General features: G+C 43.7%; 1 protein-coding gene across 5 annotated transcripts in view; it reads right to left on the reverse strand.

Annotated features, from left to right (window-relative positions):
* Positions 1–2,650: 2,650 nt before the first annotated feature.
* VRK3 (VRK serine/threonine kinase 3) overlaps positions 2,651–23,718 on the reverse strand; it is a 58,975-nt gene continuing 37,907 nt past the window's right edge. For 3 of the 5 annotated variants that reach the window (XM_023736298.1, XM_023736295.1, XM_023736296.1), the window contains exons 13-16: positions 22,811–22,931; positions 7,879–7,937; positions 6,293–6,452; positions 2,651–3,934 (exon numbers count right to left, since the gene is read on the reverse strand). In XM_023736298.1, the coding sequence (XP_023592066.1) occupies positions 6,304–6,452; positions 7,879–7,937; positions 22,811–22,931 (329 nt within the window). In that variant the 3' untranslated portion in view covers positions 2,651–3,934; positions 6,293–6,303. Of the gene's footprint in view, positions 3,935–6,279; positions 6,453–7,878; positions 7,938–22,810; positions 22,932–23,718 lie in introns of those variants that run through there. The other 2 variants (XM_023736297.1, XM_023736299.1) reach the window with 2 other exon arrangements.

Consider the following 23,718-nt stretch of genomic DNA (forward strand, 5'->3'; position numbering starts at 1 on the left):
TAGTTGTATCTTAGATAGCTACTCAAGCTTTTAAGAAGGAGCACTTTTTTATTTTGAAATAATTCCAGAATCACAGGGAGTTGCAAAGAAATGTAGAGGTCCTATTCACCCTTCACCCAGCCTCCCCAACTATTAATATTTTGCATAACAATAGTGCAATATCAAGACCAGTGATTTGCTATTGGTCCAATCCATAGAGCTGACTCAGATTTCGCCTTTTACGCATGTAATCATTTGTGTGTGTGTGGTTTGTGTGCCTGTCTGTGCAGCCTGTCATCCACCGGAGGTGAATGTGAACTGCTTCTAATCCTTGATAAGCATGTAAAGAATACATTCGCCAGAAGAATAGCTGTATTCTGTTACCAGAGGCTAAAATAATCTGCTCTAGTGAAGACACCACTTCTGTCACAGCAGCTGCAATTGTCGCTACCACTGATTAATTTCATAATAGTCAACTCTATTCTGCCAGTTGGGCTTTATCCAAGGAGGCATCTTTATCTCCTACCTCTTCTTGTTAGCTGCTGTCAAGTTGGCTCTGACTCATGATGACTCCATGCACAATGGAATGGAACAATGATTCTGCCGCCATCCTCAGGGTCAGCAGGGTGCTTGGGTCCACTGTTGTGGCCACTGTGTATTTTGAGCACCTTCCAACCTAGGGGGCCCATCTTCAGCATTATATTGGACAATATTCTGCTGTGACCCATAGAGTTTTATTGGTGAGTTTTTAGAAGTAGATTGTCAGGCCTTTCTTTCTAGTCTGTCTTAGTCTGGAAGCTCTGCTGGAACCTGTCCACCATGGGTGACTCTGCTGGTATTTAAAATGCTGGTGGCATAGCTTCCAGCATCACAACATGCAAGCAACCACAGTACAACACACTGAAAGGCGGGTGGTGGTACCTCTTCTTAATTCTCAAATCTATTCATTCATTAAGTGCTAGCCAGTCTGTCTTTGAAATCTCTCCCCAGTTCCTCTCTTCCTCCCACCACCTGGACTTTCCTACTCTCCCAGCCCAAGCTTCAATCACACAGGTGTGGATGGTGCACCAGCGTCCTCCCTGGTCTCTGTGTGTCCAGTCTCTCCCTGTGTGCCCCAAGGAGTCCTCCCATCCCTATGCTGATCATGCTTCATCACTTCACCGTGTTTTTGTTTCTTCAGGAGTGCTTATCATAATCCAAAACAGTCTCATTTAAATACTATCTCCTTTTACTAGAATTGGGTCTCAAATGTGGTTAGATTTAAAGGTATGAATGACTCTATTTCCAGCAGTAAAGAAGGCATTGGTAGTCCATGGTGTGATGTGCCAATAGAGATAACGCAAAATATCACCATTGGACACTGTTAATCAAATACTTAGGAAAGACAAGGCTCTGGGTGATCATGTATTTGATACCTTAGAACATTTCTGTCAAACTGACAAGTATAATGATCTTGGCTGGTTGCTCCTACTTTCAATGGATGAGGTGGAGAAAGAAAAGGATGAGCTCAGGGCTTCAAATTCTCAGGTCAAGTATTGCATAAAGGACAGGAAAGTTGCTATGTGCGGTCTCAAAGAAAATCTTATCTCCTGTAGCCACAGAGCTTAGATTGCTGAAAACCAAACTCAGAAGTCTCATCCTATGAGTGGTTGAATTACACCACCAACTGAATTCTCAACCTCGCAAAGTGTCTGAGGTTAAAGTGAGAGCGTTGATTGGGAAAAAATGGATTATGAAAATTGGAATGGGGACATATGGGCAGATACTGATGAAACTGAGGGCATTGAGCCCCTAAATTACGTTGAGTCATATTTGCCAGTAGAATCAGCCCTTCTGCCCCCATCGGAGATTAATCCAACTTTGCCGCAGTAACCTACAATGACCTCCCGAGGCAGATGCCTTCAAAGACACTGCTTATTGTCCTAGGACCCACCCCCACCACCCATCTCTGCTTTTAGACCTATAACTAGACTCAAGTCCCAGCAGGCCCTGAAAAGTGAGGCACAAAGTGTGGCCCATGAGGAGGTGTGCTACACTCCCAAAGAACCACAGCCAGCTGTAGTGCTTGTTGAGGGCAAAGGGAACATGGAATTGGTAGTGGAAGAAGGTACTTATAATACCAGCTATAACCATGGGACCAGTTGCAAACATATTCATAAGAACATAAGGAAAGAATACTCCTAAGTATATATATGTGTATATATATGTATAGTTTATATATATAAAATATTTATTTTACTTCCTCTCTTATTCCATTACTTATCATAAAAGAAGCTATATTAATTCTGCATCTTCTCTGGAAAAGGGGTGCTTTTCAGTTGTATGCAGGATAGTTGTATCACATAAGGCAGAAGTATGACTTTGCTCATCTTTATTCGGAGATTACTTACGGTTTAAGGAGATATGTGTAGGTGCCTAGTTAACAAGGAGTGGACTGTGACAGTTAATTTTGTGTGTCAACCTGGCTAGGCTATAGTGCCCAGTTATTTGGTAAAACATTAGTCTAGTTGCTGATATAGAAGAGTTACATGTGATTAAATCAGCTGGCCTCAAGTAAAGCAGACTACCTTACATAATACGGGTGAGCCTTAAGCAATCAGTTTAAGGCCTTAAGAGCAAAAAAAAAAAAGGGGGGGGGGGAGTTTCCCTAGGGTGTGTTCTGCCTTCAGACTATAAATAGACATTTTGCCAGAACACTCTTCCAGTCACCTGATGTACAAATTTTGGGATGTAAGCCTGCAGGAGTCTCCAGACTACTGCCTGACCAATGGATTTTGAACTTGCTAGTCCCCTACAAAAACATGAGTCAATCTCCTGAAGTAAATCAATCTCTCTCTATGTATCTGTGTATCTATGTCTAACTGGTTCTTTCTCTAGAGAAACCTAAGTCATTTTGGTATATCTTGTTCATTCAGAATCCCCCATGTAACACAATGTATATCATACAACACACACTCAGTAAATACATGCTGAATTTTGTTGAATAAAAGGAAGATGATGTACAAGAGAGGAAAGGCAAATGGATGGAAGAATGCATGGGTAATGAATAGATGCATGAAAGTATGAATGAATAGAGGGATGGACAGATGGACAAAAGGGAGAGTGGGAGTGCAGATGGATGGATAAGTGGAAGAATGAATGGACAAATGTCTAGATGAAAGTTTGGATAGATGCATGAAAGAGTGACTAGGTGGATTAAATGATGAATGGGTAGACAGATGAATGGAGGAAAAGAGTGGATGGAATGGATGGATATATGGGAAAATCGATGAATAAGTGGAAGAATGGATGGAGGGATGTCGCACAAAAGTTTGGATAGATGAATGAAATAGTGAATGGCTGTATGAAAGGGTGGATGGATAGATGGATGTGTGGGAAAATGGATGGCTAGATGGATCGATGAACAGATGGATGGTTAAGTGGAAGAAGGGATGCAGGGGTGTCTGCATTGAAGTTTAGACAGATGAATTTAAAAGTAAATAGTTGTATGAAAGGTTGAAGGGAATGAATGGGTAGACAGATGAATGAAGAAAGGCTGGGTAGATGAATGGAAATAAATTTTCCCAGAGGAACTTATTTGGCAGATGGTAGACTCCTCCAGATCAAATCAAACAATTTATTATCAAGACAGTGATGGAAATGGTAGGCAGGGTCCCCCCGCTGAGGGGGCCAGCCCTACCCTCGCCTGTGGGCCAGAAGTCTCCTCCATCAATACCCCAGCAGCTGGCTGGAGACGAGGGCTGAAAGGACAGGACAGTCAAAAGGAGGAGATTCACATTATCTGGGGCATATCTGTGGGCTCCCTGATGCTAATCCAGACTGTAGAGCACCGCTTAAGGAAGGAGCAGGACTGCACATTGAAGGGTTCTCTCTAGAAGCTCATCTGTGATTAAACGACAGGCCGTGAATCACATTTCTTCTTTTATCTATGTCAAACTGCAGGTTCTGGAAAGTTCTAGAAGACAATAAAAATGGCTGTTGGTGTCTTGGTCATTCAAGGAACACCCTTGAAGCCCCTACTGCATGCCAGGCCCTTTGTAGGCTCTGAGGACACTATGATGAACAAGAGGGACAAGAAGCCCTCTTGGAGTTTCCAACATGGTAGAGACACTGAAAATTCCACAAACACTTCTCAGCTGCGACAGGGAGATGTGGTGAGAGAGCGGGTTGGCAGGAGGTGGAGAGGCGCTTCACCGGGGTGATCAGGGACAATCTCAGGGTCCGAGAGCCAAGTGTGAGAAGGCGCCGCTGAGCAAAAACAAAAGGGGAAAAGCATTCCAGACAGTGGGAACGGCATGTGCAAAGCTCCAGAGGTGGGATTGAGCTTGGCCTAGTCTAGAATCCAAGAGGAGGGCAGTGGATGGGGGAGGGGTGGTGTGATAGGGAAGGAGCAGTTTGGCTGGTGCATAGCAGAAGGGAGTGGTAGGGGGTGGGACAGCATAGCTGGCTGCAGAGTAGGGCAAGGGGGAGGCCAGGTTACCCAAAAGGCCAAGCCACGGAGCTGCCATCAATCAAATACACAATTGTTCAGGTTACTCAGAGACCACTGGGCTCCTCAGATGGCATGTCCTCAACTACTTGGTGGTGATCATTCCGTCTTAACCAAACTTGTCACTGCGTAAGTGGCTCCTGGAGGCTGAGCATATCTGAAGCGCTAATGATCCCAGAAAGGGCTGTTACATGTCGAGATTTTAGATTTTCATTATACTAGGTGGATAGGAAAATAATGTAAGGCAGGTGTTATGGGTTGAATTACACCCCCAAAAGATATGTGGAAGTCCTAATGCCGGTACCTGTGAATGTGACCCTGTCTGGAAATGGGGGTTTTCTTTTGTTAATGTTTATGAGGTCAAACTGGAGTAGGATGGGTCCTAAACCTAATCCCTTCTCAGTGGTGTCTTATTAAGGGGAGTGTAGACACAGACGCACACACAGGGGGAAGACAGCATGTGAGGATCCGTCTACAAGGCACGGAACACCAAGAAACATCTGGGGCTACAGAACCTGAATGAGACCAGGAAGGACCTTTCCTAGAGCCAGTAGAGAGAGAGCACAGCCCTGCTGATACCCTGAATTCTGACTGCTAGCCTCCAGAACTGTGAGAAAATAAACTCTGTTCTTTAAAGCCACCCTCTTGTGGTGTTTCTGTTACAGCAGTTCGAGGAAACTGAGACAGTGGTCAGCACTGACAGGAAGATGGACTCATTCACTCAAAGGTGATGGGTGCTGAACATCTAGCTTGAACAACTAAGTGGACAGAAATGTCTACAGACAATCTTTTTTTTCTTTTTCTTTTTTTAAACAGACAATATCTTGATGCTACTTTCAAGGCCCTGAAGCCAGGCATGCCTAAAGCTTCCCCTTTGGAATTTTCTAGCAAAAAGAACCAGTCAATTCTGCTTTCTCTTCAGACCAACTTGAGTTGGGTTTCTGCCAGTTGCAATTACTGGGGTTTGGAAAGTTTAAGAGCTCCATGAACAATCCAGAGTCTAACAGTGAAGTTGGCCTCAGCTGTAAACATCCAATAAACCAAATCCATTGCCATCAAATCAATTCCAACTCACAGAGACCCTACAGCACAGAGTAGAACTGCTCCACAGGGTTTCCAAGGAGTGGCTGGTGGATTCAAACTGCTGACCTTTTGGTTAGCAGCCTGAGCTCTTAACCACTGCGCCACCAGGGCTCCAAACATCCAATAGTATATTTATGTACATTAATATTCACTGCAGCACTATTCACAAGAGCCAAAAGGCAGAAAAAACCCAAGGGTCCATTTAGATGAAATGGATGAACAAAATGTGGTCTATTCGTGCAATGGAACACTACTCAGCCATAAAGAGAAATGACGTTCTGATGCAGCCACAACACGGATGAACCTGGAAAACATGATGCTGAGGGAAACAAGCCAGTCACAAAAGCACAAATATTACACGATCTCACTAATATTAAACACCTAGAGTGGGCAGATGTATAGGGATCAGTTTAATAATGATTGGTTGCAAGGGGTGGGAGGGACAGAGAAAAGGGAAAGTTGTTGTTTAGGTAGCATTGAGTTTTTGTTTATGGGGACGGAAAATCTGGCAATGGATATTGGTGATGGTTGCATAACATGATTGATATAATTGGTCTCACTAAATGTGAAAAATGCTGAAATGGCAAATGCTGTGCTATCCACATTTTTACAAAAAAAAAAAAAAAAAAAAACGAGTATCTGTGAAGTAGGTCTTCCGGGGCAACTCAGCATAGAGTGTTGGTCAGAGCTGGGGAAGTGGGGAAGGAGTGAGCGGGGTTTGGACTCACGGTCTCTTCCCACCTGGATACCACCTATGGCACCATGTGCAGGTCCACAGGGTCGTAGGCCGATACCCGCAGGTCCTGCAGCAGGGCTTCCAGATTGTTCCTCAGCACAGAGTAGGGCGGCTTCTCATCATATTTGAGGGACATCACCACCTTCAGGTACTCCTGCAGGGTCCCTGTGGTCAAGACACACCGCACCACGAGAGAGAGACCTTAGCAGTGCAGCCAGCTCAGAGCCTGGGAATCGGTACTCAGAGGTGACAAAATATTGACAAAATTCTTCAAGCACCAACACAGAAAATGTCCAAGATTTATTCTTCTTAAAGGAAGAAAAGGCAATTTGGAGGCCAATATAGGTTATATGGTTCCATTAAAAAATATATGTATGTCATGTCATGGGGTTGTTAACCAATGTCATAAAACAATATGTGTACTATGTGTACTGACTGTTTAATGAGAAACTATTTGTTCTGTAAACCTTCACCTAAAGTATAATAAATATATATATATGTCAGAGGAAGGAGAGTCAGGAATAGGAGATGGAAATGTAATGTGTGGCTAACTGCCTCCATGAACAACTGCCTCCTTTACCATGAGACTAGAAGAGCTGGATGGTGCCCAGCTACCATTACTGAACATTTTGACTAAAGAGTCTATAGAAAAATCCTGATCAAAAGGAGGAAAATACAAAACAATTTCAAATTCTCATGGAATCCAGACTTTCTGGAGCCATGGAGGCAAGATGAGTCCCTGAAACTACTGCCCTGATATCATCTTTAAACCTTAAACAAAAAATATCCCCTGAAGTCTTCTTTAAATCGAACAGTAGTTTGGCTTAAGTAGTAAAGAATGTCTGCCTTGAGCACTGTGCTCTTGTAAGAACTATCTATGTAGGATCAAATTGACAACAGCAACTCAAAAGATCAGGTAGGAAACTTAAGGGGCAAAGAGTTTATGTTAATGAGGAAGGAAAAACTTGGAAAAAGAGGGTAAGAATGGTTGCACAATTCGAAAATGTAATCAATGTCACTGACTTGTACATGTAGAAACTGTTGAACTGGTGTATGTTCTGCTATGTAGATTCTCAACAATGATAAAAAACAAAAATAAATTATATAAGAATATGTAAGCGCTGTACTGTCTTAAAGAACTATCTATATGGGATAAAACTGACAACAGCAACTCAGAAGGTTAGATAGGAAGCTTAGGTGGTAATGAGTTTATGTTAATGGGGGAGGAACAATTTGGAAAAGAAGGGTGAGAGATGCTATACAACTCAAAGAATGTAATCTCACTTAATAGTACATGTAGAAATTATTGAATTGGTATTGTTCTCAACAACAAAGAATAAAAATAAATTATTAAAAAATATACATGCATGTGGTTTTTTGATGTTCTTATTGTTGTTGTTCAGGGACACTTCTGGATTTATTTTGTATGGAGACTTTGGTTTTTCTCCAATGGGCACATGTTACGTATGTATTTTGAAAAACTCTAATAAAGAGAGAAAATAAAGGAGTGCGATGAGAGGCAATCTCAGGACTGGCCTGAGCCAGCCTGGTCTCGCCACGGCCCCCTGTCCCCTCATCCTTCAGGACGTACCTGAAGGTGTGTTCCACCTGCTACACTTCTCCACAAGGGACTCTGGGTTGTCCAGGAACCTGGTGGGACAGAGGCAGATGTGAAAAGTCTTTTAGGGAAGGGAAGGCAGCTTTCCTAAACAGAATGTCTAAACACACACACACACACACACACACACACACACACACACACACACGTAAACACACAAACACATGCAGTTGTTGTTGGCTGCCATCTTGTCAGCCCGATTCATGGTCACTCCACGCCCAATGGAACAAAACAATGCCCAGTCTTGTACCATCCCCATGATCAGCTGTGGACCAGACCATTGTGATCCACAGGATTTTCTATGGATGATTTTTGGAAGTAGATCACCAGGCCTTTCTTCCTAGTCTGGCTTAGTCTGGAAGCTCCACTGAAATCTGATCAGCACTATAGCACTATAGCAAGTCTCCACTGACAGATGGGTGGTGGCTGTGTATGAGATGCATTGGCAAGGAATAGAACCCAGGTCTCCCACACAGCTGGAAAGAATTTTAACACTGAACCACCACTGCCATACATATACAATAAAACCTGTGAAAGCTGGAACCCGTGTAAGGTGGAAACCTGTCAGAGAAGGAAAACTCAAATATTTTCCACTAATAGACAGGATACAAAAGCGGTAAGACTGTACCTGTCAAAGACGAAAACTTGCAAGACCCAGAAAAACAAGGCAGTCCCATCAAGTTCTGGTTCTCACATTTCACTGTATATGCACAACAGATGCACATACATATATATACTTATATACATATTGTGGTGTGATTAATCACTTTTGTGTGGCTTTTCTCATCGTCATCTTGTGACTTCTACAAAATGACTGGGTGTGACTATGCAAATAAGGTGTTTGTGGACCACCAAGGGGATTGGACAGCCTGCTAATAATGCAAATAAGGTGCATGGAACCCCTGCAGGGGGTGGGACTATGCAAATAAGGTGTGTTGAACTCTAATGAAGGGATTGGTTAGTTTTGCCATTCCACTAGGCTTAAAAGAGAGCCAATCCCTGAGCAGAGAGGGGACCTCACTATCATCAACAAGAACAGAGAGGAGTGGAACATGTCTTTTGGACCTGGGGTCCCTGTCCTGAGAACCTCCTAGACCCAGAAGACAGAGAGCTGTAACACTGGAGACAATGAGAAACAGCAGCAGAGAAACAACAGCAACAGAACCAGGAGACTGGCGCGAAATGATGCGGTGGGCTTCCTGGCCTACGGAGCAGGGTGGCTACAGTGGGTGTGCCGATACACGAAGTGCCAGAGCTGAGACTTGTCAGGCAAGAGGCTTACTGGTGGAGTAGGGTGCTTACTGTCAGAGCTAAGAAGCTTCGTTAACTAACACTTGCCAGAGCAGGGCAGATCCCAGGCCAAGGGCCAATGGGCTGAGGGCCAGAGAGAGGCCTACCTGCGGGCACGGCTGAGAAGAAGCTGTCCTGATCAAATAACTGTATCCTGAATCATTCCTGATCCTGAATTGTAACCTGTTACTTCCCTAATAAACCCCACAATTGTGAATATTGTCTGGGAGTTCTGTATGACCACTACAACAAATTATCAAAGCTAGCAGAGAAGTAGAAAGTGCCGTGGGAGGGATGGTTGGTGTCAGATTTGGTGAAAAGGTTGGAGAGAGGAGGCATGTCTGACCTCCACCTCATAGCAATCAGCCTTGGGCTGATGTTCATCAACATTCTCCTCCCATCTTGTGAATCTGGAGGAAGTCAGACGTCCCTGCACTGCATCATTTTTATACAAATATATACACATATACAGATCATATATACACACATTTATATCACACTACACATATACACACACACACGTGTATATGTATACATGTGTAACTGCGTGTATACCTGTATACATACACACACGTACATATGTACATACATATATATATACACACACGCACTACATACACACACATAGAGATACATACACAAACATAAACACACACACTTATATACGCCTGGGACTTGCACACAGAAGGCCTTGGTGAATCCACCTGGCTCTCTTCCTTCTCTTATTCATTCATTCCATCATGAACCAGAATGGACAGAAAATGAATAAATACTTGTTGAGTGAGTAGGAAAAGGCCACGCACACCAGTAAAAAGTCCCAGAGGAGGAAGGCAAGTTGAGGGGGTGAGAGGAGGGGCAGAAAGCGTTCGTGTAGCCACAACACCACCTGGTATTCCTGGTGGTGTTACTGCCTCGAGTCATTCAGAGGCTGAGCTAGTGGGTCTGGAAGGAAATAACATCATCCTCAACCCTCTCCAAAGAGCCCTGGTGGCACCGTGGTTAAATGCTCAGGTGCTAACCAAAAGGTCGGCGGTTCGAACCCACCCAGTGGCTCTGAGTGAGAAATGACCTGGAGATCTGCTCCTGTAAAGGCTGTTGTTGTTGTAATCGTTAGGTGCCATCAAGTCGGTTCTGACTCATAGCGACCCTATGTACAACAGAACGAAACACTGCCCCTTCCTGCACCATCCTCACAGTCGTTGTTATGCTTGAGCCCATTGTTGCAGCCACTGTGTCAATCCATCTTGTCCAGGGTCTTCCTCTTTTTCGATGACCCTCTACTTTACCAAGTATAATGTCCTTCTCCAGGGACTGATTCCTCCTGATATCATGTCCAAAATATGTGAGATGTAGTCTCGCCATTCTTGCTTCTAAGGAACATTCTGGCTGTACTTCCTCCAAGACAGATTTGTTTCTTCTTTTGGCAGTCCATGGTATATTCAATATTCTTCGCCCACACCACACTAATTCAAAGGCATCAATTCCTCTTCAGTCTTCCTTATTCATCGTCCAGCTTTCACATGCATATGAGAAGACTGAAAACACCATGGCTTGAGTCAGGTGAACCTTAGTCTTCAAGGTGACATCTTTGCTTTTTAACACTTTAAAGGGGTCTTTTGCAGCAGACAGGCTGTAAAGCTTACAGCCTTGGAAGCCCTATAGGGCAGTTCTACTCTGTTCTACAGGGTCGCTATGAGTCGGAATTGATTTGATGGCAGTTGCAATGGGTTCAACACTCTCAGCAGGGTCTCTGTGTCTGTACTAAGCAGCTGGGGCTCCAGAGTTACTATTGCTCATGCTGACATCAGTGATATTAGAACAACCGCAATGACCTATCTTAGTTACCCTTCACTACCTGGCTGTGACCTTTTGGAAGCGTATCACTAGGCCCCTCTTCTGAGGTACCTCTGGGTGGACTCGAACAGCCAACCTTTTGGTTAGTAGCTGAGTGTGTTTACTCTTTTGTTGTTGTTGTTGTTGTTGTTCAGAATATACACCAACTCAACAACTTTTACAAGTACAATTCAGCGATATTGTGCAACCACTCTCACCCTCCTTTTCTGAGTTGTTCCTCCCCTGTAAACATTAAGTTCACTGCCCCCTAAGGTTCCTGTCTTACCTTTTGAGTTGCTGCTGTCAATTTGATCCCATACAGACAGATCTTAAAAGAGCACAATGCTCAGGGCAGACATTCTTTACTAGTTAAGCTAAACTGCTATATGGTTTAAAGAAGACTTCAGGGGATATTTCTGGTTTAAGGTTTAAAGGTTATCTCAGGGCATCTGCTTCACTCTATTGTTTCATTGTCTGTCTCCCCCACTAGAACCTCCGCTTCCCGCGGGCAGGGATTTTTGATCCTCTTATTGACTCCTGTATCCCCCAGGCATAGAACAGAGCATGGAACTTGGCAGGTTGTGGACAAAGAACTCAATTTGGCTTTTTGTCTTTGGTTTTTGAAAATGCCGTGTGCTGTCGAGTTGATTCTGACTCATAGTGACCCCACGTGACAGAGTGAAACTGCCCCAAAGAGTTTCCTCAGCTGTAATCTTCACAGGAGCAGATCACCAGGTCTTTCTCCCACGGAACCACTGGATGGGTTCCGATCAGCAACTTTTCAGTTAGCTGCCCAGCGCTTAAGAGTTGCTTCACTAGGGCTCCTTTTTTGAAAATAGCAATTAAAGTGCTCTTTGTCTTTCTAAAACAGCGAGGCCAAACTTTGTTGTTGTTAGGTGCCATCAAGTCGCTTCCGACTCATAGCGACCGTATGTACAACAGAAGGAAACACTGCCTGGTCCTGAGCCATCCTCACAATCATTGTTATGCTTGAGCCTATTGTTGCAGCCCCTGTGTCAACCCATATAGTTGAGGGTCTTCCTCCTTTTCACTGACCGTCTACTTTACCAAGCATGCTGTCCTTCCCCAGGGACTGATCCCTCCTGATAACATGTCCAAAGTATGTGAGACGTAGTCTCGCCATCCTTGCTTCTAAGGAGCATTCTGGTTTTACTTTTTAAACAAGTGTAAATAATTAAGGGCTACACACACCCTTAGGATCCCTAGTGGCACAGTGGTTAAGCACTCAGCCGCTAACCAAAACATTGGCAGTTTGAACCCACAGCTGCTCCGCAGGAGAAAGACGTGGCAATCTGCTTCTGTAAAGATTACAGCCTTGGAAACCCTATGGGGCAGTTCTACCCTGTCCTATAGGGTTGCTGAGTCAGAATCAACTGGATGTCAGTGGGTTTTTGGACACAGGCCCTTAAACAAGTGTAAATAAGTAGGAGGCTACGTAGGCCCTACCCTGGCGACAAGCATCAGGAAGGGAGGAGGGCCGGATACAACATGGATATTCAGTGACTAGATTGATCATAACTGCATTATGGTTTCATTCCCAATGACTAGGGGACTCTGAACATTTGGGGCTTCTAGGACTGGAAGCCCTGTGCCAGGACCTCACCCAGACCTTGCCTGATGCATCTCTATGCTTGCATCCTTTCTGGTTATAGTAAATGGGTAAGTATAAGTAGTCTCTGTGAGTTCTGTGAATCATTCTAGCAAATTATCGAAGCCACTGGTGTTTGCCTGTTTGGCAAGGGGCTGGAAGGACGGACTCCTAACTTGTGGAGACACAGGTCTGGGTGGTTAGAGTCTGTTAAAACAAAAATCATATTAAGCCAATAACAGAAAATGATTGAAGTTTATTTAATAAATGATTTGCAAATCGGGGTAATATTTTGACTAGAGTTAAACATCTTATGAAAATGAGAGAACCTTGAAACATTCTTCTTATACCAAATCTTATCAGCACTGCCATGGAAAAAAGGATGGGAACAGAACTGATAAACAAATTTGTGGTCAGGAAGGATTTTCAAAGGGCATTGTCTTAAAGAACAATTAAAATAATTACGGATTTATCCTAAACATAACTCCTAGTCTGACCCTTGGAGCCTGTTTCCAGAAACTGACTAAATTCTTTAGAAGAGCACAACGCCCAAGGCCAAACAGTCTTACTTGTTTATCCAGACCATTGTTTGACTCAAAGGGAGTCCCAGAAACTAGTTTTTCCAAGGTTCAAGGTCCAAAAGGACACCCAAGTGCAAAGTGCCTGGGTGGGTCACCCCAACTCCACAGACCCAGAAATCTGGATTCCAGGAGAATTAAAATTGTTTCTCAGGTCACAAAGAGAAAGTGCCACATGGATGTCTGGTGTCGGAATGATGAAGTGGGAAAGTGGGGATATGAGTTAGCTTCACATTTTGAAAATTAGCTTTAGATTGGCTATTATTCATGCAGGGGTGCTCAATAAATATTTGTTGGGTGAAACCAGCTGTGTCCGGGCACCATCAGTCAGCCTTGCCCACACTTGGGAAACGGTGGGGTTGAGGTGAAAAGGGCCTTCTCTGAGTCTGGGCCTGAGTTTGAGTCCAAGCTCTTCTTTTTAGGAGCTGTGAGGCCTGGGCTGATTACCTGAGCTCTTGGGTAAGCTGCGCACTCACCTGAGAGGTGTTGTGAGGGTGACATGGGGAAGCACGGGTACAGCACCCAGCACAGACGAGCATGGGAGAAATGTTAGCCTTGGACAGGACTGAACCACTACGGATTGAACTGTGTACCCCTAAAACACATGTTGTAAACCCTGACCCCTGTACCTGTGGTAATAATCCCATTTGGGAATGGGTTTTCTTTGTTATGCTAATGAATCAGTATTAGTGTGGAGTGTCTTAAGTCAATCTTTTCTGAGATATAAAAGAGCAGACTAAGTAAGCAAGCACAAAGGGAGGGGAAGATACAGGCCGTATATGATTGACAAGAAACCAAGGCACAGAAGCTGAAAAGAGACAACGACCTTCCCCCAGAGCAGCCTTCCCCTAGAGCTGGTACCCTGAGTTCAGACTTCTAGCCTCCTAAACCGTGAGAAAATAAATTTCTGTTTGTTAAAGCCATCCACTTGTAGTGCTTCTGTTATAGCAACACATGATAACTAGGTCAGAGGCCCAACTCTAACAGGTCATTACAAGCAGGTCAAAGGTAATGAAGAACATGTCCCTTTCTTGAAGCGTGTGCAAGTAGGGCACCTGATCTACTGGGAGCCAGGGCAGAGCTCCCCGAGGGGGGACGTTTGAGCTGAAACCTGAAGGAGGATGAGACTCACAGCATGGTAACCATTTGGACGAATCACAGCAATGCTACATATTATCCCGGGACAAGAAAAGATTAAAGGGAGCTGATTTAGAAGTACAGGTAGTCCCTGGGTTACAAACAAGGGAGCTGATTTAGAAGTACAGGTAGTCCCTGGGTTACAAACAAGATCCGTTCCAAAGTCTGTTTGTAAGTCGAATTTATAAATAAGTCTAAACAGGTACGTGCAGTTTTTATTTAGCGTCAGTTAATCAAATGTTTGTCTTAGTATATAGTATATATTTTACCTTTCTATGCATAAAAAATACTTAAACACTTTAAACCGCTCAGTGTTTTCATGAGTGTCACAAAGCAGTGCATGCACTCGTTATTAGGAACCACTGTATGTATTTAATCCAAGTTTTTAATACACATAATAGGTTTTATGAGAGTCCATACTTAAGTTCGAGTCACCCATAAGTTGGACATTCACAGCCCAGGGACTGCCTGTACTCAGAAGTGAACCAGCTATGTAGCCAAAGCTCAAAAACACAGTGTTGGCACAACTTGAAGAATGTAATCAGTGTCACTGAAAGGTACATGTAGAAACTTGAAATGGTGTATGTTTTGCTGTGTATATTCTCAACAACAAAAAATTATTTTAAAAAAAACCAGTATTGAGTGAAAGAAAGCAAGAGACAGAATGAGATTTAGAGTACAACACCATTCATGCAAATTAAATGTACACAACACCACCATATATTTCCCAAGGACACAGATACGTTTATACACACGTATTTAGAAGCCACAGGCAGAAGCAGTGAACGAGATGCACATTGTAGTGATGATGGGGCTAAAGTTAAAAAACACAGCGTTCAGTGAAAAGAGCCATAAACAGCTGAGATTTGCGACAGAACACCATTTATGCAAATCAAACACAAACATCACCAACACCATGCATATATATACATATATGGGACACCAGGACTCGCTCGCTCTCTATATATACATATACATATGCATATTTACAATTCAACACGTATAATTCAGTGCTAATAATTATACTCTTCGTGTTGTACAACCATATTGCTAGCCTTTTCCAAATTATTCCACCACCATTAACAAAAAGTCAGTGGCCCCTAAGCAATCTCTCTCCTTTTCTCCCTCCCTCTCACCCCTGCAGTTGTTATTACTGGGTGACGTGGAATCAGTTTCAACTCACAGCAACCCCATGTGACAAAGTAGAATTACCCCCGCAGGATTTCCTAGGCTGTATTCTTTATGGGAGCAGATTGCCAGGTCTTTCTCCCACGTAGCCGCTGGGCGGGTTCAAACTGCCTACATTTCAATTAGCATTTAACCATTCTGCCACCTGGTAACCACTAATAATCTGTGGTTTCTATATATTTGCTTATTTCATATAAGTGAGATCATACAGTATTTATCCTTTTGTGACTGATGTATTTCACTCACCATAATGTTTTCAAAGTTCATCCATGTTGTAGATTTATAAGGACTTCATTTCTCTTTATGGCTGAGTAGTATTCCATTAAGGAACCCTGGTGGCACAGTAGTTAAGCACTCAACTGCTAACCAAGAGGTCGGCAATAAGAACCCACCAGCTACTCCATGGTAGAAAGACCTGGCTATCTGCTCCCATAAAGATTACAGCCTAGAAAACCCCATGGGGCAGTCCTACAGGGACACTATGAACCGGAATCAACTTGACGCCACACAAAGCAACGACAGTATTCCATTGTTATGGATACAACATATTTTGTTTATCCATTCATCTATATAATTTTAAGGACACAAACACATTTAAGTAAACTTATCAGTAGAAGTAATATTAAGTACGTCTGAGTGAGTGCCTGTGCTTGAGAGGAGGCTGGAGATAAAGAGGGCAAAGTAAAATGAGCGAGACTCAGCAGAGGTCAGGATGAAACGACTCAGTGACACAGCATGCCAAGAACTGAGAAGTACAGTGGGCTCAACGCTGTTCACTGCAGAGTTCGCCTCGTCCCACCCACACTCTCTCCATGGACAATCTCATCCTCTCCCAGGGTGTCGGCTGACAACTCAAGGCACCCCAAGAGCTAAGTAAGCCTCCAGCGCCGACTTCCCTCCTGTCCTGCAGATATGGAGAGTCAACTGCCTCCTTAACAGCCACTCCTGGCTGAGTCTGGGGCAACTCTCATCCTCCAAGTCTACCCTGGATGCTGCATCCCCACCTCAGACCTGCAGAACTTCTCTGTGCCCAGCTACTCGCTATCCACAGTGCTGAACTCCATGCCCTAGCACTTCCTCTTGTAATGGCCACTTGCTGTCCATGGTGCTGAATCCCAGACCCTAACACTTCCCTTAGCAGTGACCGCTTGCTGTTCAAGGTGCTGTACGTTTAAACCAGAACTGGCAGGAGCTCTGGAGGCACAGTGGTCAAGAACTTGGCTACTAACTGAAAGGTAAGCGATTCAAACCCACCAGCCAATATGTGGGAGCCAATGTGGCAGTCTGCTTCTGTAAAGATTGTTATGATGTTGATAGGTGCCATTGAGTGGGTTCCGACTCATAGCAACCCTAAGTACAACAGAATGAAACAATGCCTGATCCTGTGCCATCCTCACAATCATTGCTATGTTTGAGCCCACTGTTGCAGCCACCGTGTCAATCCATCTGGTCGAGGGTCTTCCTCTTTTTCACTGACCCTCTATCTTACCAAGCATGATGTCCTTCTCCAGGGACTAGTCCCTCCTGATAACATGTCCAAAGTACATGAGATAAAGTCTCACCATGCTTGCTTCTAAGGAGCACTCTGGCTGTATTTCTTCCAAGACAGAGTTCATTCTTCTGGTAGTCCACGGTACATTCAATATTCTTTGTCAACACTATAATTCAAAGGCATCAATTCTTCTTCGGTCTTCCTTATTCACTGTCCAGCTTTCGCATGCTTCTGAGGCAATTTAAAATATCATGGCTTGGGTCAGGAGCACCTTAGTCTTCAAAGTAACATCTTCGCTTTTCAACACTTTAAAGACGTCTTTTGCAGCAGATTTGTCCAATGCAATACTTCATTTGATTTCTTGACTACTGCTCCCATAGGCATTGATTATGGATCCAAGTAAAATGAAATCCTTGACAACTTCAATCTTTTCTTCGTTTATCATAATGCTGCTTATTGGTCCAGTTGTGGGTATTTTTGTTTTCTTTATGTTGGGGTGTAATCCACTGAAGGCTGTAGTCTTTGACTTTCATGAGGAAGTGCTTCGAGTCCTCTTCGCTTTCGGCAAGCAAGGTTTTGTCATCTGCGTATTGCAGGTTGTTAATGAGTCTCCACCAATCCTGATGCCACCTGCTTCTTCATGTAAGGGTAAGTAAAAAAATATTTCTACTAGGGTTCCACTTAATACGTGCACAGGTTTATTCCAAACAAAATGTGTTTAAACATGTCTCTGCGATCAGTGGGTAGCTGCAGACAAGTTCTCTCAGTAATACACTTGTCTTAGTATCATTAGGGTGCCTTCAAAAAAAAAAGATACTTTTTGCACCATGGAAAAAAATGATTTTGAGGTCAGGGCTAATACCAAAACTCAAGTGGACATCTTCCCAAATCACTGAAGCTTTGCAACAAGTTTATGGGAATGCTGCCCCACATAAAACACTTTTTAGATTGATCATGTGTTTTAAGGAAGGTCAGGAAGATCTCAAAGATGAGCCAAGAGAGGTAAGACTGCTCAGAAGGTTATGGCGACTGTTTTTGGGGATTCCAAAGGGGTAATTTTAACAGTTTTTCTCAAAGGACACAGGATGATCATAGGGACTCATTACGAAGAAGTTGTAAAAATGGAAAACTGCATCGGTAAGAAAAAGACCAGGAAAGTTGTGCCGAGGAATTTTTTTCCATCATGACAATGTACTTGCTCATTCTTCAAGGGTAGCAAGGGCTGTCCTACGAGAATTTCATTGGAAAACCTTACCCCATCCACCCTATAGCCCTGATCTTGCCCCTTCAGACTTTGTCTTAGTCATCTAGTGCTGCTATAACAGAAATACCATAAGTGGATGGCTTTAACAAAGAAATTTATCTTCTCACAGTCTAGTAGGCTAGAAGTCCAAATTCAGGGCATCAGCTCCAGGGGAAGGCTTTCTTTCTCTGTCAGCTTTCTCATCAATCTTCCCCTGGACTAAGAGCTTCCCGACTCAGGGACCCCGGGTCCAAAGGATGCCCTCTGCTCCTGGCACTACCTTCTTGGTGGTATGAGGTCCCCAATTCTCTGCTTGCTTCCCTTACCTTTTATCTCTTGTAAGATAGAACGTGGTGCAGGCCACACCCTAGGGAAGCTCCCTTTACACTGGATCAGGGACGTGACCTTAGTAAGGGTGTTATACAATCCCACCCCAATCCTCTTTAACATAAAATTACAATCACAAAATGGAGGACAACCACACAATACTGGGAATCATGGCCCAGCCAAACTGATACATACATTTTTTGGGGGACATAATTCAATCTATGACAGACTTCTTTTTGTTCCCAAAACTCAAAGAACATTTAAAATGAACACAATTGGAGTTCCTCGAGGATGCCAAAACTGCCGTTTTGACATGGTGTAAATTGAAGAGCACAGAATTCTTCAGGGAAAGGTTAGAGAGATAGAAACACTGCCTTCAGAAGTGTATAGACATAGATAGAGGATATGTCGAGAAATAATATCTTTACATTTTGATATTTTTGTTTAATATAGGTTTCTATGATTTTGTAGCAATACTTTTTGACTTATCCTCATATAGTCCAACTTCCTAGATTATTTGCTCAGCACAGAGATTGAATAAGGATGGTGAAAGGATACAACCCTGACGCACACCTTTCCTGACTTTAAACCATGCTGTATTCCCTTGTTATGTTTGAACGGCTGCATCTTGGCCTATGTACAGGTTGCACATGAGCACAATTACGTGCTCTGAAATTCCCATTCTTCACAATGTTATCCATAATTTATTTTGATCCACACAGTTGAATGTTTTTGCATAGTCAATACAACACAGGTAAACATCTTTCTGGTATTCTCTGCTTTCAGCTAAGATTCATCTGAAATCAGCAATGACACCCCTCATTCCACATCCTCTTCTGAAGCTGGCTTGAATTTCTGGCAGCTCCCTGCCAATGTACTCCTGCAATCATTTTTGAACTATCTTCAGCAAGATTTTACTTGTGAAAAATAACAATATTGTTCGATAATTTCTGCACTCTGTTAGATCATCTTTCTTTGGAATGGGCACAAATATGAATCTCTTCCAGTTGGCTGACCAGGTAACTGTCTTCCAAATTTCTTGGCACAGACGACTGAGCACCTCCAGTGCTGCATTCGTTTGATGGAACATCTCAACCGATATTCCTTCAATTCCTGGAGCCTTGTTTTTCGCTCGTGCCTTCCGTGCAGCTTGGATTGCCTTCGATACTATCGGTTCTTGATCATATGCTACTTACTGAAATGGCTGAATGCTGACCACTTCTTTTTGGTACAGTGATTCTGTGTATTCCTGCCATCTGCTTTTGATGCTTCCTGCATCATTCAATTTTTTTGCCAACAGAACCCTTCAATATTGCAACTCCAGGCTTGAATTCTTTTTTAGGTTCTTTCAGCTGGAGAAATGCCAATCATGTTCTTCCCTTTTGGTTTTCTAACTCCAGGTCATTGCACATTTAATTATAATACTTTAGTTTGTCTTCTCAAGCTGCCCTTTGAAATCTTCTGTTCAGTTCTTTTACTTCATCACTTCTCCCATTCGCTTTAGTTATTTTATGTTCAACAGCAAGTTTCAGGGTCTCTTCTGACATTCATTTTGGTCTTTCCTTTCTTTCCTGTCTTTTTAATGATTTTTTGTATGATGTCCTTGATTACAGCCTAAGAAACCCTGTGGGGCAGTTCGACTCTGTCCTATAGATTCCTTATGAGTCAGAATCATCTTGACAGCTATGGGTTTGTGTGTACGTGAGTTATATGCAGGAGCCTTGGTAGGAGGTTGGTTAAGCACTCCACTGCTAACTGAAAGGTCTGCAGTTGAAACCTACTAGCAACTTCTCAGGAGAAAAGACCTGGCAATTTGCTCCCATAAAGATTACAGCCTAGGAAACCCTATTGGGCAGTTCTACTCTGTCACATAGGGTCACTACGAGTCAGAATCAACTTGACAGCACACAACAACATTCTGTATCAACTTGGCTAGGCTATGATTCTTAGTGGTTCGGCAGACACTATGTAATCACCTTCCATTTTGTGATCTGATGCGAGCAGCCGATTAGTTCGGAGGTGTTATGGTTTGAAATGTGTCCCCTAAAAATGTGTGTTAACTTGGGTAGGCCATGATTCCCAGTACTGTCTGGTTATTCATCATTTTGTGATCTGATGTGATCATCCCGTGTTGTAAATCCTAACCTCTGTGATGTTAATGAGGCAGAATTAGAGGCAGTTATGCTAATGAGGCAGGACTCAATCTACAGGATTAGGTTTTATCTTAAGTCAATCTCTTTTGACATATAAAAGAGGAATCAATCTAAAAGAGAGGAGAGGGACCACCTACCACCAAGAAAGAAGAGCCAGGAGCAAAGTGTGTCCTCTGGATGCAGGGTCCCTGCCCTGAAAAGCTCCTAGACCAAAGGAAGATTGATGACAAGGACCTTCCCCCAGAGCTGACAGAGACAGAAAGCCTTCTCCTGGAGCTGGCACCCTGAATATGGACTTCTAGCCACCTAGACTATCAGAGAATAGATTTTGGTTTTTTTAAAGCCATCCAATTGCAGTATTTCTGTTATAGCAGCACTAGATAACTAAAACAGAAGGGGAGTTTCCTTGGAGGTGTGGCCTGCCTCCAGTATAAAAATGGATGTTCTAGCAAAGCTCACTCTTTCTCAACCCTGCACTCTTCTTGTTGCCTGATCTCTGGTTCTCGGGACGGAAGCCTGCAGACGTTTCCAGCCTGCTGCCTAACCTGCAGATCTTGGATTTGCCAACCCACACAACCCCATGAGCCAGCCGAGGTCTCCAGCCTGTGGCTGAACCCATGAATTTGGGATGTACCAGCCCCCACAACTGTGTAAGCCATTTCCTGGAAGTAAATCTCTCCCTGTATATTTATATAGTGAAACCTGTGAGAGCCATAACTTGATGGGAATGCCTTGTTTTTACGGGTCTAGTGAGTTTTCTGCCTTTGATGGGGTATAGTTTTACCACTTTTCTATCACTATTAGTAGAAAATATTTGCGTTTTCCTTCTCTCACAGGTTTCTACCTTACGCAGGTTCTGGCTTTCACAGGTTTTAGTGTACAAGTAGTCCCTGACATAAGACGTATTTGAGTTATGACAAACCACACTTACAACCATCTGTTTATTCTACATCTTATCATTAGTAATATGTACTACATACAATGTTGCAGTGTGTAATTTGCTGATGTTACCATGTTCACTCTCAATTGTTCAATTTTATGATTTACCGTTCAAAACAATGCCATATAGATTTAGTTTTCTAAACTAAATCAGCGGCTTCAGTTGCTTGAAAATATGCACCTGGATGCTGATCACTTTGCTGAAGTCAGCGGGCAGGTTTGGGAAGTAGTGAGATGTTACCGTGAAATATATGAAGGAAAAAAGAAAAGGACCATAAAAACAACTCTCACTAATTTTCTCACTAGAAATGCCATCCCCATTCCCAGGGAATATCCAGATGATCCAGAACCTCCCACAACCTTCTGCAACTGACAAAATGCCAACATCGCCCAACTCTTCTTCATCATCAGAGTAAATATTTATGATTTGTGTGTTTTTTATAGTAGGTATGTGTTAAAATATATCTAAGTTTATATGTAATGTTTCCAACCCCCAGAGACAAAGACTGAATTTATAAAGGCAATAATAATGAAAATAATTGCTAATAAAAGCAATAATAATGAAAACCTAAAAAACCCTGAGGTACCTGGCTTATACCAACTTAGGACAGAGTCATCGGAACAGAGCTCCATCATAAGTCAGGGACTACCTTTATATATGTTTCACTGATTCTGCTTTTTTTAGAAAACCCAGACTGAGACAGCACTGACCGTTCGAAGCGTGGACACTGACTGGTTGGTGGCACTGGCTGAGGCAGGGCCCGGCCTGACCTGCTCTCCTCCTTGCGCCTAAGAACCAGTGAGTCCCGGCATCCTGAGCACACTGAGCACTTCCTCTGGGCAGACTCTGTGCTAAGTGTCAGGTGTGCCCGCCTCTCTGGATCATCCCACATCCCCAGGAGGTGGGTGCTGACAGGATCCCCTCTCACGGAGGAGGGCACCACCCCGCCGGGATCAAGGACCCTCTGGGCTGGAAGCTGATCCCAGGTGGTGCGGCTCCAGGGCCCACGGCCTCATCCACTGGCCTGGACAGCAGAGCGCGCATCTGAGGGCCGCCACCCCCTCCTTCCTATCGGGTTCTGAGCTTCCACCCCACCTGTTGGCCCCCAGACTCACTTCTCCTTCAGCTGCATGATGCTATTGGTGTTGGGGAGGCAGTTTGTCCATGGCAGGCACCCGTAGAGCCACTTGAGCATGCAGTAGCCCAGGGTCTGGAGGTCGCTGCGGCGGGAGGGCCCTGGGGAGGGAGGGGAGGTGGCTCAGTCAGACCCTCCACTCACTGACATGTCCACACCCTCCTGACTCCATCTATCTCTCAGCCATGCACGCATACCCTCAACCATCCAAACGCATGGCCTGTCTCACCCATCCCTTCATTTTCCAATTACCCTGATGGCAAAACGGTGAGGCACTCAGCTGCTAACCAAAAGGCTGGTGGTTCTAACCCACCCAGCGGCTCCTTGAGAGAAAGACCTGGCGATCAGCTCCTGTAAAGATTATAGCCTAGGAAATCCTATGGGGCAGTTCAACTCTGTCACATGGTATCTTAATTATCTAGTGCTGCTATAACAGAAATACCACAATGGATGGCTTTAAAAAACAGAAATTTATTCTCTCGCAGTCTAGGAAGTTAGAAGTCCAAATTCAGGGTTTCAGCTCCATAGGAAGTCTTTCTCTGTTGGCTCTGGGGGAAGGTCCTTGTCATCAATCTTCCTCAATAGAGGAAACTTCTCAGTGTAGGGAACCTGGGTCCAAAGGACATGCAAGCTCCGCTCCTGGCTCTTCATTCTTGGTGGTATGAGGTTCCTATCTCTCTGCCTGCTTCTTTTTTATCTCTTGTAAGATAAAAGGTGATGCAGGCCACACCCTAGGGAAATTCCCCTTTCATAGGATCTGGGCTATGACCTGAGTTAAGGGTGCTGCATCCCACCCTAATCCTCTTTAACATAACTTAATCTTGCCTCATTAACCATAGGCAGAGATTAAGATTCACAACATATAGGACAATTATGGAAACCCTGGCA

Source organism: Trichechus manatus, unplaced genomic scaffold, assembly GCF_000243295.1.
Source record: "Trichechus manatus latirostris isolate Lorelei unplaced genomic scaffold, TriManLat1.0 scaffold00087, whole genome shotgun sequence".
Lineage (NCBI taxonomy): Eukaryota > Metazoa > Chordata > Mammalia > Sirenia > Trichechidae > Trichechus > Trichechus manatus.